The 18,885-nt window shown below is 38.2% G+C and overlaps 1 protein-coding gene across 2 annotated transcripts; it reads right to left on the bottom strand.

Moving 5' to 3' along the window:
* Window positions 1-1,660: 1,660 nt before the first annotated feature.
* On the bottom strand, window positions 1,661-12,414 carry LOC144663416 (inositol hexakisphosphate kinase 1-like). 2 transcript variants are annotated; one of them, XM_078524347.1, is made up of 7 exons: window positions 12,005-12,414; window positions 8,414-8,636; window positions 5,558-5,646; window positions 4,862-4,933; window positions 4,085-4,174; window positions 3,520-3,695; window positions 1,661-2,363 (listed from the first exon to the last, which is right to left on the bottom strand). In XM_078524347.1, the coding sequence occupies exons 1-7, from the start codon at window positions 12,189-12,191 to the stop codon at window positions 1,779-1,781; spliced, it is 1,422 nt and encodes a 473-aa protein (XP_078380473.1). In that variant the 5' UTR covers window positions 12,192-12,414; the 3' UTR covers window positions 1,661-1,778. The 2 variants fall into 2 exon arrangements, with proteins under 2 accessions (XP_078380473.1, XP_078380474.1); XM_078524348.1 differs by lacking the exon at window positions 4,862-4,933 and having other exon boundaries at window positions 12,005-12,413.
* Window positions 12,415-18,885: the final 6,471 nt, after the last annotated feature.

The following is an 18,885-nucleotide window of genomic DNA, read 5'->3' on the forward strand; positions in this document are numbered from 1 at the left end:
TCTTGCTTTGGGGGGGTGGGGAAAGAGAGACCCTGAGAACGAGGTTGGCTGATAATAAACACTGGCTCCTGTTCTAGGCTTTACTGAAAACCTCTATTTTGAGGCTAACAAGCAAACAACATAACACATGATAAGTATAAAATTTAATGTGTTTGACGAGCGTCTTGTTAAATTTTAAGAATACAATATATACATAAATACAGTTGTGCGAAAAGTTTAAAATATGTTTTTCTGTTTACAACCCGATGACGACCCAAAATATACACAATTTTTACCCCAACGAGGAACATTTTACCAATAATTAATTAATAATTAATATATATTTAATATTAATCCAGTCATCAGGCTAAATTATGAACACAATAGAATGTAATGAAGCACGATATGCGAAAAGACGACAGCGTGTTGCAATTGTTTGAGCTTCCCTGCATTAGGCAAGTTATAGTTATTTATACCACGATTAATAATACAATTAAAATCTTGCCAGATGCTGTAACTGTACCTTTATCTTAAATGTATGTAAACCCCTGTAAGATATCAACCCATTACAAGATAGTTCCCAACAAACCAATGTAACTACTGGTAATTTTAACTCTTGAATATCAAGTTTATCTCTGATTTGTTTTTTCTTTTTCATAATATAGGAAATCTGTATTTGTACATTACTGCGAAAATATTGGTAAATTAAAACCTAACTGGAACTTAGTTTCATTTTGTGAATTTATAAACAGGTTTCTTTAGTATTTTTATGTGTATTCAGTAACTGTGTTGTAGCGATCTCAACAACAGTTTTCAAGTCATTTCTGGCTTAATTTATGCTGTCAAGCAATTACTACGCTCTTGTATAACAACATTATTTGAATGGTGAATTTGATTTCTAGTATTTTGCATTGTAAGTATTTTTTGTAACATTAACAGTGAGAAATGATCTAAAAAATTAAGTGATAGAATAGGCCATTCTCAGAATAGGATGTAGAACACTACTTATAATAATTTGGGCTTACCCAAAGTATTAGGGCTGTTTTCAAATCTATTCTCTGATAGAATGGATGGGAAAGAACTAAAAGAAAAAAATAACAATTCAAAGGCTTTTTTGGGCCCTATCCCTTACCCAGGGGAAGGAATTTAAGCTATTCATAGATATTGCTTGTGTGCTGAATTTGATTCAGCTCAAAATATGAAATGATATGTTGGTATGTTTAAGACCTAAATAAATAAATAACAGAGCTAATTTACATTTCTGTAAAAAAAGCTCCTCTATATCACTGAATGGATTGAGTGTTATGAATAATAACATTTAACTGCAAACAAGTAACAACCTGTAATTTAAATGTTTTATAATAAAGCTTAAATCCAATGTGTATTTATTTATCTTATTTAAATTTAACCCCAAAAATGTACTGTTTTATTCCAAAAAATTATCTGGTCTTTTATTTTCTAGCTTTTCTTATTTGGCCAGACTTAGCAAGAAATTGTTGAAACCATATGAACAAATATTGCAGAGTTCAATGCAATAATATTATTTTGTATATTAACCTTGAATATGTACTGCACTGTTCATTAACATGCCTCACCTTTTTTATCGATGTATTAAATTCTGAATTTCCCATTTGGATAATTTTAACCATGCGAGCAAACAAATTATTGCAGACATACATTTTACCTGTAATAGAAGTTTGAGTGCTTTAGATTAAGAATTATTGGCATAGAAATACAACTTTAATGCCACATTAAATAGCCTTATTTTTATATTTCAACCTTCTATGCCCTAAGATACCTTAATTAACTTGGCCTTTATCAGAATTAATAATAATTTCCTCCAGTTCATCAGGAGATTTGTGGTACTTCTCTAGGATTTCCTCTAGAAGCCTGATCAAGTTCTTCAACCCAAATAAATAGCCTGTGTCAGGCCCTGTACGAGTACGATCCCCTGAGAAACCACTGTGCGTTGTGTGCGCAAAGTCAATCATTCTCACATCCACCTTGCAACGGTGACTCGGGCATTGACCATTCTTGTTCAAATGACTTGAGCTGTTATTGCGGCTAAGTTGTTCCTGCTTTGTTCGTCCATTCTCTTGCTCTTTCGCAGCACAGCAACAAATGTTTGACACTTCATCAGCATTGTCAACGTGCCCTTCGTACATTAAGAGCAAGGAGCTCGAGTAAAATCGATAAGATTGCTGCTTCTCAATAACTTTGTGCAGCTTTCGGAGCTTGTAAAGTAAAGGTTCTATTAACTCTGTTCTAAATTGTTGTCCATTGTGAAGAAAAGTAATCAGTTCTTCCTTAAAACCTTCCTCGCACAACTTCAGTCCATAATATTTGTTTCGACACATAAACCTTCCAGAATTCTGCTTATACACCTATATGTACAAAAGAAAAAAAAACGTTGCTGGTGACCATACCAATAAAAGCCACATGACAGATAATATTAACAAAAATATTTTCAGGGTTCAAAATAGCAGCCGGCTGTCGGCGGTAGCCGGCGCTCTGACGACACTTGCCGGCTACTTTTCACCGAAGAAATTGAAAATATCATGCCTTGATCGGCCAACTGAAATAAAAGTTGCGGTAATGTTGAAGTAAACATTCCATATCAGAAAATAAAGCAGCTACAGGGCTAGAAAGAGCGACTTAATGGTCGCTAATGCGACCAAAATTTCATCTTTGTCGACGAATTGGAAAACTTCTGGTTTTACGGTTTAGTCGCCAATGTGGCGACTTCATTTCTGTGTTAAGATGAATAACGGGCCGCCCCACCTTCTCAGGTATTGTGTCCCTCCAGAAAATTATATTGAAGATCTTATTTGCTTCTCAAACATTCAAAATAAGAAAAGAAGTCACATTGCTCCAATCTTGCCGTAAATTAAATATTGTATCACTTCGGAAAACTTACAAATGGCCGACTGTGTTTGAAATCGCCCCAGAATGCATCTGGGTATGTCATGTATGCAGATGGATTGTGTCCCTTGAAAATGCATAGCTCTCTAACAGCCGGGAAAAAATGAGCCTTGACAAAAAAAGCCGACAAATTCAGGCTAAAAACGAAATTTTATTTTGAACCCTGTATTTTAAAAGCCGGTATTACACAGGCAATTTTTATGTGACAAAAAAATAATATATCTGATCGTGTAAATGACACAACAGTTATTTGTCGGCAGTCCAAAGTTTAGTATGCCAGTAATGACCTTGGACAGCAGAGATACACACACACAGTGCTCAGTGGAAGTTTGGGAGATTGGGGAACACACATGCTGATGCAATATTTGCCAGTCGTCTACACCAGCGATTTTCGTATCTGACAACTTTTATTTGTCAGTGGTATGTGACAACTTTAATTTGTCACATAAAAGCTAACTTGCTAGCTTGTCAACAAATATATTTGTCACATAACCATAAATTATTGACCAATTTTTCTCATCTTCACGAGCAAATATAGGTTGTCACATAAAAATTGCCACATAAAAATTGCTCGTGGAAACCTGCCAGGGTGCTTAAGCTATAAGTCATTTTTCTCACCTGCATACCACATGCTCTGATTCCAAGTGTTTTTGAGGTAGATTTTTCAACTTTAGCCATTAGTCTGTCCCTTTTTTCACCAGTTGCATCATCTCCATGTTGCCGTGTTCCCATTTTTAAGTCCAGAATACAAGGATTAGAAAATTGGTAGGCCACGTTCTCCAAAACAATAAATTCTACTTGAAGTTAAGGTTTCAACACAAGATGACATGTAATTATTACTAATATCATCAAGTAAACAGACCTGCTACAACAAAGAAAACTTACATGGAAGCATGGCACCTTCAAAAAATATGACAATAATGAACCTTATCAATAACTTTAAAAGTGGCTTGTGCTCGTTTTGTTGGCTGTCCGCCAAAAGAAACAAGATCTTTTTTACCCCAACAGTATACCGAGATGTTTGCCAACTGTTGTTGTGTCATACACTCACAACAACTTGAGTTTACCAACACAAGTTTCCCGACTTTAATTTGTTGTGTGAAGGTCGCTTTAAGGCTCAAAGTCACACTAATTAACACTTCAAATCAGGACATGACACAATCATATTGTTGCAAAAGGATACTATGCGTTTTAGAAGAGGAACCCAATGCTCTCATTTTGTTTAACTCTTCTTTGTGACAATGCAAACTCCAAGGGTTTGCACCTGCACTCCCTAAAAAGGCAATAAAAAATGATTAGTTAATGTATTTCATTCTCTTCCAAGTTCACACCAATTCTCTGCTAATAGACATCTATCTTGCAGGCAGAATTGAACTGAAGGATTGCACTATGACAGACACCTCTTCACCTTTCCGGAAGAGAGAGGCATCAGTTTTATGAGTTTCGTTTAGATAGAATGATTCACTAGAATGATAAAGGGCACATGACAATTTCTGGTACTGTTTGGAGACAGGGAAAGTAAGCATCGAGTCTGAACACTCAATTGAAGAGATTTAGGGGGAAGGGGAGTTCTCAAGAAAGTTGTGTATGGGAAGGCTCCACCCTGACGTCCAAACCCTGACCCTTACACTATTTTTGACAGAAAAGGTTTACCCCTTTTCTATGCCCTTGAATTTAGTAAACCCTGAGTACAGTGTAACTGGATGAGCGTGCCCTGCCTTTTTTATACTTCCACCCTGAAAAAGGTACCCCCATTTGGGCAGAGCTTCCACCTATAGTCCACCACAATAAATACCACCCCACCCCACCGCCCCAGGATTTTAGCACATGTGACTAAGATTCCCTAGTTCCCCAAACAGTTCCATTGTCAGTGCACTAAACAGGAGTTGACTGCACCATGACTTCAATGATTATCACTTTAAACAAGACAACATAGAATCAGTTAGCACACATGTAGTACCATAGATGCAGTTCCTTCTTGCATAAGAGCTTGTGTAGTTCCCAATTTCAGGCCACCCGTGGGAGGCATGATCTAAAGAAGCAAAACAAATGGTTGGTTCTACGACCAACAACCCTCCCCTGCAACCCATATGACAAATTTATTTGGGACTTGCAAGGTAAGCTTGAAGGAAAGTGGATATCAGATCAACGACAGTGGTTCATATTTTCTTTAAAGGTGAACAAAACTGTGTTGATTTTAGCTGATAAAATACTGATTTCACTTGATTAATGGGTTATTATCCTGATCATTGCCAAACACAAGTTGCCAAACAACAACCAAAATATATCAATCATTTTCCTTTCATTGGCTTCTACGAAAATTGTCCATTGAAATTCCAAGTTCCAATTTGTTTTTTGGTTCAAGCAGGATTCTTGTCAAGAGTCATGAATTCCTCTCTCCCACATTCCAAGAAAGGTACCAATCTTCCTTGCACATCCCAACTAAAAATGATTTGCAACCAAGTAAAAAAAAATCTAGAATGTTAAAGCAGTCCTTATCAGTGGAAGTACAGTAGAACACTGCCTTCCAACCATTTCATTGTGTTATTCCGCCTTATTCAGTCACACACAGTTAACATGACCAGATTTTGATGACCCATTGGTGGTTAGATTGACAGGGTTCCACGGTAGTCTATACTAAGTAAGTCCAACAAACCTGCAGAATGTTCCGGCATATCTCCAGCTTCAAATAACCCATCCTTCCTAGAGCTTACTAGTTCTAGCTTTCCGCTCCGAAGTCGTACCCTAAAGGAAACAAAAATACAATTTGTTCAGCTTCTTATTACTTCCTTTAGCAGTTTGTTTCATGAACTATAAACCTAGAGATACAGTGGAATCTAGGCTTCAAGAACCTCCAAGAAAAACGAAATTGGTTAAAAAAAAAAATCAAGAGGTTCAAGAAACAGGCCTCATAATAACTTTCAGACAGTTGCCGGTCATGTTGACCAGCCAAAATTTTTTAGCTCGGTCACGTGTGGTTTGTCACTGGTCAAAATATTGAAAATAGCAATTTTAAACTACCATTTGTTTCACTGTTTGTTAGATTGGCCCGATTTATACTAGCGACAGATGATCCGTCTGGACGAACTTGCATTTTAATTAGGCGAGCATTTTTTAGTTTGTGCGATAATTCGTCTGTGTATAAATACGGGCAAACAGACGGATTATCGGTCCAGACCAACTATCTTCATAATTCGTCTTCCAAGACGAATTATGAAGATAGTTGGTCACAGATAGTTGGACACAGACGACGTTAGAATAGTATCCCATGGTGCAATTCTCCGCGCACTTCACGCAATATCAAAGTTATGGCGGATTCCACCGTAAAATAACACCGCTTTCTCTACGGCATATTTCGTATTTTTTTTCCAGTCAAAAGCAAGAAAATTGTATTATTTTGTTGTTTGTCATACTTTCATTGATTTGCAATTGTCCTATGACCGTGGTTTGTTAAAAAACGTCCTTTATTTTGATTATTTTGATTAGCTTTCCTTCACAAAGTGTTCACTGACCCGCGTCGAGGTGATAAATATTCACGATTCTTCGGATAATGAGCAGGTTTCCACTAAATATGGGTCTCACGCTAGCATAATGAAGGCCGTATCATTATACTTGCAAAGAAGTACCGAGAAGTACCCGCATCTTAATGACTTTTTCAGTGATCAAAGATGACTGAAATTTCGATCGAAAACCAGCGCCGCGTGCTGCGAAGCATGTGTGATGTCTGTTTCAGGCAACAATCGCTGGGCTCTTTCGTGAGCGCTTTGTCATCATTGCCATTTATATTTACATTCACAGTGTTCTCCTTATCAGGCGGTAACCGGTAAATTTTACCGCTTGTAACATGACTCTTTACCGCCTAGAACCGCTTAGAAATCTTGAAAATTCAACAGGTAAATAACAAAGTAACACCACTCGTTTCACCTTCGTAGTCATGACCGAAAGTAACAGATTGAAAATAAACAGCGACAAATGCAATATTCATTTACGAATTTGTGCTAGTATTCAATATTCTTTATTTCCCTTCGCTTGCCGAATCTCTGAGTGCTGATACCTATCGAAGAAAGAGCAAGTTTTGCTGGTCTTTCTCACTTATCGGCAAGTGCACATCTGTTGTTGCACAGTTTCCACGATCGATTCCACAATAGGGCGGGAGCAATCCTTGCTGTCCTTTCACTTTGTCCGTTGAAAATGAAAACAATCACAAAGGCAAAGCGGTAAAAATAATTTCAGAAGTGAGAAATATTACTTACATATAATAGTTTAGTTTTCAAAAACATGCAAAATGCAGAAAATAGTTGATTGCTTAGTTAACCGAAGCTGACACGTGGTGAAGACAAAGGCAGCTTTCGTTGTCAAATTCTTCTCATTAAGTACGTAAGTATTAAAAACAAAATCCAGACGACAGGTTAAAAGGAGCATTCAGAATACAACTTTTCAACAACGCCGTTGTGAATGCTGAGTATTCAAAGCAAAGAAAAATAGTGCTGCAGCGACTCGTAGCAAAGACGAAACAGGGCCGCCGATTCTTCAAGAGGTACGTCATGTAAGCGGCAGCAAATGTATCCCCTTAAAACAACGGAAGATAATTTTATGCAATTTTTCTTAGGCTGTATAGCAGGCGAAAGAGGTCTGTAAGGCCAGAATAAAGTTATCATGAAATAAAATTCGACCAGCATTTGGACAACATTCTGTTCCATGTAGGTAAACTAGAAAACGGCTGGAATCTACGGGAATTTCTTTAGTGAGTTTACCGGTTTAAAAAGTTTTCTTACCTGCTGTGCTGAAAACTAGGGAGAACCCTGATTCAAAATGACTACTTTCGAAAGTAATCTTATAACTGTACTCTTCAAATTAGTGAAATGCTTACAACTGGTGAAAATTAACCGTAATAATAAGCTTCTTCTCACTTCGCGAGAGCTGAACAATACTGATTAGGTCACGTACGCAGTGATAATATAAGATGAAACGAAATGCATCATGGGATACTATTCGAACGTCGTCTGGTCTGGACAGATGATCCGTCTGTTTGCCCGTATTTATACACAGACGAATTATCGCACAAACTAAAAAATGCTCGCCTAATTAAAATGCAAGTTCGTCCAGACAGATCATCCGTCTCTAGTATAAATCGGGCCATTGTCTCTGTTTGTGTGGCATAAAAAGACCTGCTTATTTCTTCACTGTTTTGGCTGCAATTTCTTCAACAGATCACTTCTTAATGCCCTTTTTTGGTCATCAGTTATATATCATTTTATCATTTAAAGCCAAGTATGTGACAAATGAAACGACCAGCAAACCAAAACTTTGTCTGGACAAATTGTCATCTTGACCGGACATTGTCTGATGACTGGTTATTATTTTGGGCCCCAAAGAAATCAGGGGTAAATTGCAGTGTTCAACTAAAGAAGGATTGTGGTTCGAGTAAAGGGAGGTTTAAGAAATCGGGGGTTCAAGAAGTCAGGATTCTACTGTAATGTTCAACCAGGTTCTAAGTTGCCACTAAAAATACCTGTGTGGTCCTTTTTCTACTGATTCCACTATACCAATACGTCGTGATCTCCGTTGCGGCGAGCCTACTAACTCTTCTCCACTGCTGTCACTATCTGAACTAGAGTTACAACTGTATTTAGATGAGCCATCTTTATTTTGACATTCTAAAGCCAGCTTGTCAGGATGAGCGGTCAGATGAATGTAACCATCCTCGTCTTCTTTAAAGCTCACATACACCACCCCTACAAGAGAAAACAAACAGCCATTAATTAAAACTAGTATTTTCTCCATTAACAAAGCTGTACTCTTAGGATAATTGCAGGGTGCCCAAAAGCTCTTGTGAAAGAAATCCTGGGTACCCTGGTCTTAAAAGCTTTCATGAGAGCAAAGTGTAATTCAGACAAAAGACAAAAGTAAGTCGCCTGTGGCACCCAAGCTCTGCTAGAGCACAGCTCTGCATTAAACACCAGGTCTTCAAGGTGGAGACTGGGTGTGGAGACCCTCAAGACCCTCAAGTATTAATTTGAGGTAAATATAATCCCGGGGGGGGGGGTACTCCCATAAATTTCGGATAGGGGTGTGCCACCAAGGTTCTTAAACCCTGACCCTATTTAAGGATAAAGAAAGCGAAAATTGATACCCTTTTTAAGGCCCAAAACCGAAAAATGACACCCTATTCAAGGGGAGGAGAAGCGTTCCATGACGACCCAAATAACGGCTAACCGCGCACGGCAAGACACAAATCGCTTTTCTAGTACCTGAACAGAAAATTCAGTTTAAAGATATCTTTTTTCGTTTAACTGGGCGTTTATTTTAGCTAATAGAATTTAGGTACCCTATCTAAGGATCACACCGGGAACACATTGCCAAAAGGAGCAAAAATGATACCCTATTTAAGGACCGAGAACCTCAAAAACCATACCCTATCGGGCGGCACATACCTATATAGGCCACATATGGGAGTACCCCCCGGGAATATAATAAGCTGCAGGTATGATGGAAAGATGCATGTCTCATGTCTGTCAAAAATATTGAATAAAACTATTGCTTCAAAAACTCAGGCAGGGCTCAAATATACTGCAGGAGTACAAATAAATGCTTGGACATTTACTCAAGAAAAAACAGTACATTTATACAGTCAAATAGGTTTTGACACAAATATTGGCTGCAGCCAAAACTGAGTTTAATATCCTCATACTCATAGGAGACACATTGGGGACTGTCTGGCATTTTAATCTGTCTCAGTAACATGTCATAAAACCTGTCAACCTTTTACATGCAAACAGTGCATGGTGCATGCTGAAGCCAGATTTGCTTTAAAGACTCTTTGGCTGAAGAGGGGAAGGTCAAAATGAAGAATGAATTCTGGTTTCCAATAATGAAATTATTTTTTTAACTTTACATACTAGGAAAAACACTTGACCTGTTTGAGTAGAACCATGGCATTTTTCATTTGTCAAATTCTAAGATTTAATAATGCTCTAAGAAAGGATGACATAGTGTTATTCAGGAAAGTTAAATAAAGAAACAAGATTGTCCACCTGGGACAAAACTAAAATGAACAAAGCTGTTCAGCACTCTTTTCAATAAATGACTGACCCAACAAACTCATATTTTTTGCTGTGGTTCAGGAAATTAATTTCGATATCAGGTTTGCCTACATGTACATGACGTTGAGACAAGAAGTTATTAGCTACCTCGTTCTTACTTTTGTTTGTGGGAACTTTATTTCGCAGAAATGGAAGTGACGAATTTTGAGACTAAATTTTGTGATTTAGCAGAAAAATATTATTGTGTGTTGAGGAACTAAATTTTGCCAAAAAATAATAAACTGAATCAGTTTTAACAAACGGTTAGCCTGAAAATCAGCATAACCGATTTTAAAGCCATATTGTACAATGGTATTAAACAGGTTGGTAAGTGCATTTGCAAGATCAGACAACATCATAGAACACAGGTCAGCATTTAGGATATATCTTCTCTTGAAAGAGAGCGTGAACATGCCTAATCATGCAAATTGATGTTGGGTTAATTGGAGAATCTTACAACAGGGAATGAAATTTCATAGCATTTTTCCACAGGTCTAATTTTGTGGGGTTTTTTTGCAATCGCAAATATTGCAAAAATTTAGTTCCACAAAAATAAGTAACATGAAGGGGGTAACATAATCATCAAGGAGGACCAGATTTAATACTGTAGTCCTTTTCGCTCCAAAATCCCATATATTCAAACTGGGGCAATCATATAATTATTGCAAAAACCAGAGACAGAATGGGAATTTCATGTCCCTGTCAGAAAGCTCAGCTAACATGACACATTTTTAAACCAAAACAAATCAATCCATACTAACAGATAAATTGAATCAAAGTTTCTAAGCAGGACTACTTGAATCTGTTCAAAGCCTTTCATTAAAATTGAGATGTCTTATCACACATTAAATTTTTAGAAGTTTTTCGGAAATCCTGTAATACAAACTGACCACAAAACTGATATTATATTCTGCTCTGGCAGGGGAGATGCTATTTATAGCTAAACACAAGAAAAAAAAACAGAAACATGAAACCAATGTTCTCCCACTTTCATCAAAATGTATTTTTCTCATATATGTAGGAGAAAAACACAACGAGAAAAACTTTTTTTTTCGATCCAGCATCTTTAGGATTGCAGGAAAGTCGTGGGAATAGGGACAAAAAACTCAGCTGCCTACTGTATGTCTGTATAAAATTGAATTTGATCACAAGATGTTATGTTATCTTTGTTGGAATATTATCAGAGTAGCAATATTCTGCATAAAATGCCATGAAACCAACACTGAAATATACATGAGTACATTTTGACAACGATACTTAACAAGTTCGCAAAAAATTATGCCAAAACAACTTAGAAAAGGGTTATTCTATTAAATTGCAGGTCAAGTTCTGGTCGAATGCAAAAACCATGCACAATAATATTGTAGTTGGCTTAATGGCTGGTTGCTTCGTCATTAACTTCATAACTTTTTCACGATAAGGGGCAAAAAATTGTTTCGTTTGCAGTCGCTGGCAAACGAAATATTTTTGTACAACCAGTTTTAGGATCAGGCCATGCAAGTCCAGGTTGTATCATGTTGCAAATACGCGACGGCTGTGCCGCACATACAGAGCGGACGGTGACAGGAAAACAAAATACCCACATCAAAACAACATGCAAACTAGCTAGATCCTTGAGAAAGGGAAAAATATTGATGCCACCTCTCGCGAAATGACAAGGCTACACATTCTGCTAATAAAACGCGTCGTTGTTACCAATACATTACAAGTCCTAGATAATCAAAACTAAGCTTTATATTCAATATTTCCCCTGTGGATTTCTTAGTGTCATATCAGCGAATGCGACGTCGTCGCAAATCCGTCATAAGACTAAAAATTTTGAACGATAACCGATTTCAACCGGGCTAACATAACAATAAAATCATAAACAACGACAAAAGCTTACCAAAGAAAGAATAATCGACAATGCGTAAGATGAAATGCGAACGTTAGGTCTCTGGAAATTTAAATTAACTACATTTGTGTAACGATCGGGTGGACGAGAGGAGTGAAAATTGAAAACAAAAATTATAAGAGCTTACCTCTGTATTCCGGAGTGAAGGGGTGCATTTCTGACGGAAGCTCTTCATAAAAGCGATGCTCTCGTTGATTTAACGGCTTGCAAACAGAAACATCGTCAAATTTCATCATGGAGGAATGCCCTCCGACTTGGTGAACGAACGGTTCCAGAGGGACAAAATCTCGTTTCGCAACAGGCATTACCGCCATATGCAACTTCTCTCCCTTGTAAAAAACACAGAATTATTACTGAATCGCTGCCAAGAATAATGTCTTTTTTTTATAAACGACGAAATCACTTCTAAAGTTCACTAAAAGATGTAAGGAAACGCCACAAAACACAGTTTCCTTTCTGTTGTCACGGGATTTCGACATGTCATTATTGTGAGCAACAAAAAATTTCATTCGATCAAGCCCTCCCTTTTCATCATGACGTCAGCTAAGTAATATCCACGTGACATCAATACTCTAAATTGATTGGATAACGTCACAAAAGCTATACTTGTACGCCGATTACTGCACACTCCCAAGGGTTTTGTATACCGAAGCTCACTGGGGTTTTATTATATCGAAAGTCAAAGTAAAAAAGTGAAGGACAAATGAAAGTCGACGTGCCTAATATAGATAATTGGTGACGCAACGAGTAACTGGCAACTTATAAAACATTTTGAAGAAGCTAAATCATGGATTAGCCCAGGATGAGCAAGGCCCGGGGGCTATTTGGTCTCAGACGGTCTTTTCTCAGGAGCTTCGCTATCCTGCTTTGAAAAACTGGGCCGTTATTTTGGGAAAAAAAGCGAATTTTTTAAAAGTATTAAAATTATACTACAACCTGGCTATGGAAATAAATGTTGGCAATGGTAACTGATAGATTAGACTAGCTACGGTATCGCGTGCTAGGCAGTGAACCAAGAATCCTTCCGGCCTCCCTTCTAATTACCAAAACCGCCCAGCCTACACAGGGTTCAATGCATGCGCACAGAAAAATAAATCTTATAAAACAGCTGCTATTTTTTTTAATAAAGGTCGAATTGTATTTGACTGGTTGTACTGAACTGTTTTGGCAAATAAACGAAAAAATGAACAATTGGACTTCAAAACAAACTTATCACTTATGTCACTTATCCTCAACAACTCTTTTTAGTTGGTACAATTTTACGTCAAACTTGCGTGCAACGCAAAGCTTTACTTGGGTGAAATTAAATGAGGGTTGTTTTTTGGAAGATCTGGATAGGATCCAGATATTCTGGCCCTGATTAAAACCCTGGAAAATTGCAAAACGTTGACGTCGAAAGATAACAAAAACTACAACACGAAGCTGCGCTGCGGAAGAGTTTCTAGACGGCAAAAAAAAAAAGCTTCTTTTGTTTCTCTCGAGATATCTAGGCGTTTGTTCCAGATCTTTTATGCTATGTTTTGCCCAATATACGATTTTTTGGCAGTCTTGATCATATAGAGAGTTTCATGAAAACTATACTTGCCTTACACTACGAATGTAGCATATAACATAACTGTCAGTGTACCTTACTAAGAGCGAACCTTGTAAAATCGTACCTCGAATACCTCCCAACACTGATCACAAAATGCGAGCTAGCCGCGTAAAAAAAGGGGTACTTACCATCTGGTCAGATTCAATATTCCTTAATGTTTCAATCGATGTGAACGGGCTCTCTGAGTTTCTTATCTTAACAATATCCACGCGTATTTTGTTTACATTTAAAGTTGACAAAGTTACAGAAGTTCCGCTCAGTGCACCTGTTAAGAATCACGTAAACTCTCGTGTCATGTGATTGAGGGGGGGGGGGGGGGTTTTTTTTGGGGGGGGTTGTAGAGACGTTACGGAAATGACGCTCGCTCGACTGCAATGACAAATATGTTAATGGTTTGCTGGGTGATTACGGTAATTGTTGTTTAAACATCGCAGCGACTTGCAAATCAAAGGAAACAAAGGCAAAAACAAAGGCATTTTGGTAGCTATTGACAAACGACGCTTACGACGTCAGAATCAAGCGCTCAACGGTCTTTTGTAAAAGATTTACTGCATGGATGAGTTCGTTTGGAAGCAAATGCAAATGGTACATGAAAAAGACACAAGCATTTGGAAATATAGCTAAATATGTTACCAAGGTTAGCTAGACCAACAGGTCCTAGGTCGTGACGTTAAGTAACATTGCAAGCGGAGGGGCAAAGGTGACTTTACCGATTTTATCGAGTGGGCGGGCGGCGGGAGGGGGGCGGGAAGGCGGAAAAACGATTGACCGCACGTTTTTTTTTTTCGTTTCCGAGCGCGCGCGCCGTTCCGACAAACTCATCGTAACACGTGCCTCCGGTAAATTGACCACGAGTGAGTCACGAGTTAATTTCCGTTCGTCTATCGGAATAATCGGCAGTGCAACAGGTGATACAAACAGCCGGTGAGCAGCCGGTGTACATGTTGTGATTTGTCGGCCCGATTTTGCCCAGATTTGATAAGAAAATAAGTGCGCATTTAAAAATCTGTTGCAGTGTCACAGATTTTAGAAATCGGGCCGATTTTCATCCTTTCAATTTGAATAGGCAAAGAAAAGCCGGCCGACGAATCGCAGCATGTAAATTTGCTTGGGAAAAATCGGGCCGACAAATCGTAACGTGTATTAAAACCGGCCTTAACTTTATTTTTCGTTTGCCAGGTCGCGCCACTTTTTTGTTCAAAATATTCAGTCAGGAGAACGGGCTTCTGATTCAGTGTATAGTAATTACAATCTCATCAAACTGAAAAGATCATAACAGTCAAGAGGGCAAGTTCTAACATCGTACTTTCCTATAACAGCACAGTCGAGAAAGACAGTTCGCTTTTGATTTCGTTCGCCTAGAAGATCCTGGAACAGGCAAGAGGTTGGGGGGGGGGGGGGCAAGATAGAGATTGTTTCGTATATCATGTTCAAAGGGGGTGTTGGTGGTGGAGTGGGGTTGGAAGTGCACTGAAGTGCTCTATAATTCTAGATAATACGGCGTGTCCGGTCAATTCTGCTACTCTCCGCCTTAGCCACAAAATTTTCGCGTATTCTTCAAGGATATAGTACTGTCCAAAAACTAAAGTCGTTTTAGCACAACCAGAAGTCGATGTCATATTTTCTAAAGATTAAAGATTTTGTCCCCAGCTTCCCCATTCTCCACTGCATCTTGGCCCCGGGGTGTGGGTCTAAATGCGTTGCGCGTTTGGCACTATTTGAAAGGTCTTCACGTCTAGTCTGAATTTCAGGCTTCTCCTCTGGTCGTTTAGGAGACGGCTAAAATTCAGGCTATTTCGAATTCATAACCCACAAATAACCCGTCATTCCACTGAACAACTTGCGTCGATCATAACAACAACTCGATCGCGCACAGAAAACCCAGTCACAATCAATCGGATTGACCGAGCACTGGCCGGACTTCCGAACTTAAAATTTCTTTAGAGAAAATTCTCTAACTTCCTGCTTGTTCATTTCACAGTCAGTTGCACACAAGCGAGCCCTCCGATTCAGTGTCAGCACTACTTTTAAGTGTGTATTCTGGAGGAACTTCTACAAAAGTGAGGACTGTATGGAGGCCACTTTCTCGAAAATTGAAAACATAAACCGTGTTACTTACACTTACCGATTTGGTAGCCTGAATTTCATCCCTCTGTGCTCGCCTACTCGCCAGAAGTAGCGAGCACAGAGGGATGTCTGAAATTCAGGCTACGATTTGGGACTACAAAACCAGTTCGAGTGCTTCAACAAAATCAGTTGAACAACGTCAAGCTAGGCTGACTGACGACTGCTTTATACTGAATATGTTCTTTTGAACGCTTCGGAAATTAACTAAGACGGATGCTTTCTCGATTAAATCAATGCATGGGAGTTCTGACGGCCACATTATAAACATATATTGAAAGCCAAGAGAGAGCATTCGTTCACTGTGAGCAGAGGTTGCTTTAGCTTTTGAGAGATTATTTTTCAAAAACCGCAAAATCACGCACACGGCGGCCTTTTAATAGCTGCCAAGGTCGGCACGCACGAGGCTGAGGGAACACGTCCCTGCCGCAACACTTCCGTAGGCAAGCCCCTTCGTGTGAACTACCCATTTTTGTCAAAAAAAAATATCTAAATTTTGGTCTCTGTGGGCCGAATTCCCGGGGGGTACTCCCTATAAAGGCCTATAGCTATACGGGGAGGCTCCGCCCGAAAGGGGTACCTTTTTCAGGCTTCAGGTATATAAAAGGGTAGGGATTTCACAATTTAGGTATATGAAAGGGTATGGAAATCAGTCATTTAGGTTTTTCAAAGGGCCTTTAATTGAAATATTTCGAACAGATGCAATTTATGGCTGTATTATTTCAATTTATTAAGCGCTACATGAAACTGACAAGACGTCATTTTTAAGACTATGCCATGTCTTTCAGGTATATGAAAGGGGTACCTTTTTTCATTAAAAAGTATTCAAAAGGGGTACAATTTCTGTCAAAATGGTATATAAAAGGGTAAGGGGTAAGACCTCGGGGCGGAGCCTCCCCGTACAAAACTTTTTTGGGCACCCCCCGGGGGGGGGGGCCGAAATCTCAACAACCACGACGCTAACACGATTGTGACTCAGCCATTTGTGATATCAGTAAGACTGGCTGGGTTCCATTGTACTCAGTCGTTCTGATAAAAAACTGGCAAAGGATTTTTGGATAAAATACTGAACTCTGTAGACTTGCTTAGCGCTTCCTTTCGGGAGCTTATATATCTATATCAACTGATCCAAAGAAAAGACTCGGCTGGGAACATGATGTCTAATGGTGATCTTGACTCACTCGATTACCAGGTATGGAAGAGCTCGAATTTATTGCTTAAAGAACAACTCCCATAAACAAGCTGTAACCGTACCAATGGGTCCAATGCTTTTACAACGCAACTTAATTTGGCGCGCGGGGGGGGGGGGGGGGATTAATAGTCCAGTCAACTTAGTATTACACCCAAATGCAACAAAAATAAAACATGCCTTATTCGACTTTGCATATATTGAGGAATAACATACTAAAAGTCACCGTGAATCGGAGTATTGGAACCTCGTCTTTTTTTGGATATTTGAACTAAATGAAAGATGAGAAATTTAATTTATGCATAACTAATTGATTTTTACAAGTAATTGAAGGGTCTACGAAGAATCAAGCAGCAAAACCAAACAACGACAAGCCAACAATAGTTACGCGGAGTCGTAAAAAAAGAAAGGAAGGAACAAAATAGAAACCCCCAACCCTTTTGTTATTGAGTGAAAGAAAATATAAATCCCCAGTGATAGCTGTCAGAGGGACACAACCCCGGCGTGGGCAGCCCCACCTGCATTACAAAAAAAAGAAAAGACAAAAGAAAAAGGTTAAAAATTTGGAAAAAGTTTGGTAACACCTGCAAATATAAGTTCTTTATCACAAATACAAAAGAAAAGAAAAATGTATAATAAATAATTAAGTGTGGCCTGAAAAAAAGAGTTTAAAAGGGCAGGCAGCCAGTGAAAGTATGGTATCACTCTATCCACTAATATTAGATTTGTATACAGCCACGTCAAATGCTATACAGTTTTGTACGCCAACGTAATTTTTCAACCACTGGGTGGAAAGCATACTTTCAACAGACACGCCTTTTTCTCGCTGTTTTAAAATCCTTTTAAAAAATAAAAAATAAAAAAATATTTTAACAGGATTAACCCATCATTTTTATTTATTAGGGGTCTTAAGATATTAAAATTTAAAAAATATAAAAGTTTAAAAAAATTTAGAAATGTTAAAAAGACAACGGTTAAAAACAAATAAAACTTATAATAAAATTACAAATAAAAAATCTAGATTTACTTTTATTCCGAGGTAAACAATTAAAAACTGACGCTCCTAAAAAGCTTCGACGGCCATCAGAAGCCTACCAGCAGTAATAGGACGTATTATATTTTTCCAGTCGTTACTTTACATATTTTCAAAAAATATGCTCTGCCACTTATTTTTGATGTTATCAAAGAAGACCAGCCACAATATGACTCACGATAAAAGGTAATGGGAAAAATAATACCAAATTATAAAAAAATTTTAAAATGAAAAAATAAGTTCTTGCGCTACTACCTCTGATTTTAAACGAAGTTGACGTATACAGAGGTTGCCAAGTTTTAAGCAACTATTAACTTCTCCTCATTTTAAGAGAGGAAAAAGACACAAAACCAAATTATGAAAAATTTTAAAAATCGCTTGGGCTTCAGATTATTTCCGCCCCGCAGCAGGAGATGACCCTGCCTCTAAAAATAAACCTGGAGAAAGATTCCTGAGGCACGCAGCAAAGTTTTACCCAGCATCTACCCACACGTCGGAATTGCCTATTGTACCGGAGGCAAAAGTACAGTGGAATGGATTCAAATTTTTACCCTTTTTTTTTTCCAAAACTGCTACTCTAAATTTTTCATCTTTTGTAAAAGATAATGGAGAGGAGGCGTGCCATAGTTCGGGTGTCCCCGCGTTTAAGCTCAGTATCGGGGAATTGAAAATCAACAGGAGGTGGCCCTATAAGAGAAATTGGGGAGCAAAAAGATTATAAAGACTCCCGCCATAATTTTGCCGCAATTCTAGTTATCAGACGGTAACTTTTTTGACCAGCGTTTATTCTTTCATCAAAAAGGTTAAATATTTACCAGTTTTAGTTCTTAATTTTTGAAGAAAACTCAGCTTTTTTAATGAAATGTCGATAGCGAGTTGTTACTAATCATAGCCAGATCCGGCCGCTGGTAGTACGTTCTTAAGGTACAAAAAGGGGATAGTTCATCAGAATAAAAGGATAATTTTTTATATTTTGGGTGTTTTTGGTTGCTAGCTTGATTATTTCTGTCGATAAGGACCCTTCAATGTTACTTATTAAAAATACATTAGTTATGCATAAATTAAATT

This window comes from Oculina patagonica, chromosome 8 (genome assembly GCF_052425735.1).
Source record: "Oculina patagonica isolate OP01 chromosome 8, crgOcupat, whole genome shotgun sequence".
Taxonomy (NCBI): Eukaryota; Metazoa; Cnidaria; class Anthozoa; order Scleractinia; family Oculinidae; genus Oculina; species Oculina patagonica.

Coding starts and splice junctions, on each gene's coding strand:
- LOC144663416 (XM_078524347.1), bottom strand. CDS start 12,191: ATGGCGGTAATGCCTGTTGCGAAACGAGATTTTGTCCCTCTGGAACCG. Junction 8,637..12,004: donor CTTCACTCCGGAATACAGAG/GTAAGCTCTTAT, acceptor TTTCTCTTGTAG/GGGTGGTGTATGTGAGCTTT. Junction 3,696..4,084: donor TTCCTCTTCTAAAACGCATA/GTATCCTTTTGC, acceptor AACTTCAAGTAG/AATTTATTGTTTTGGAGAAC.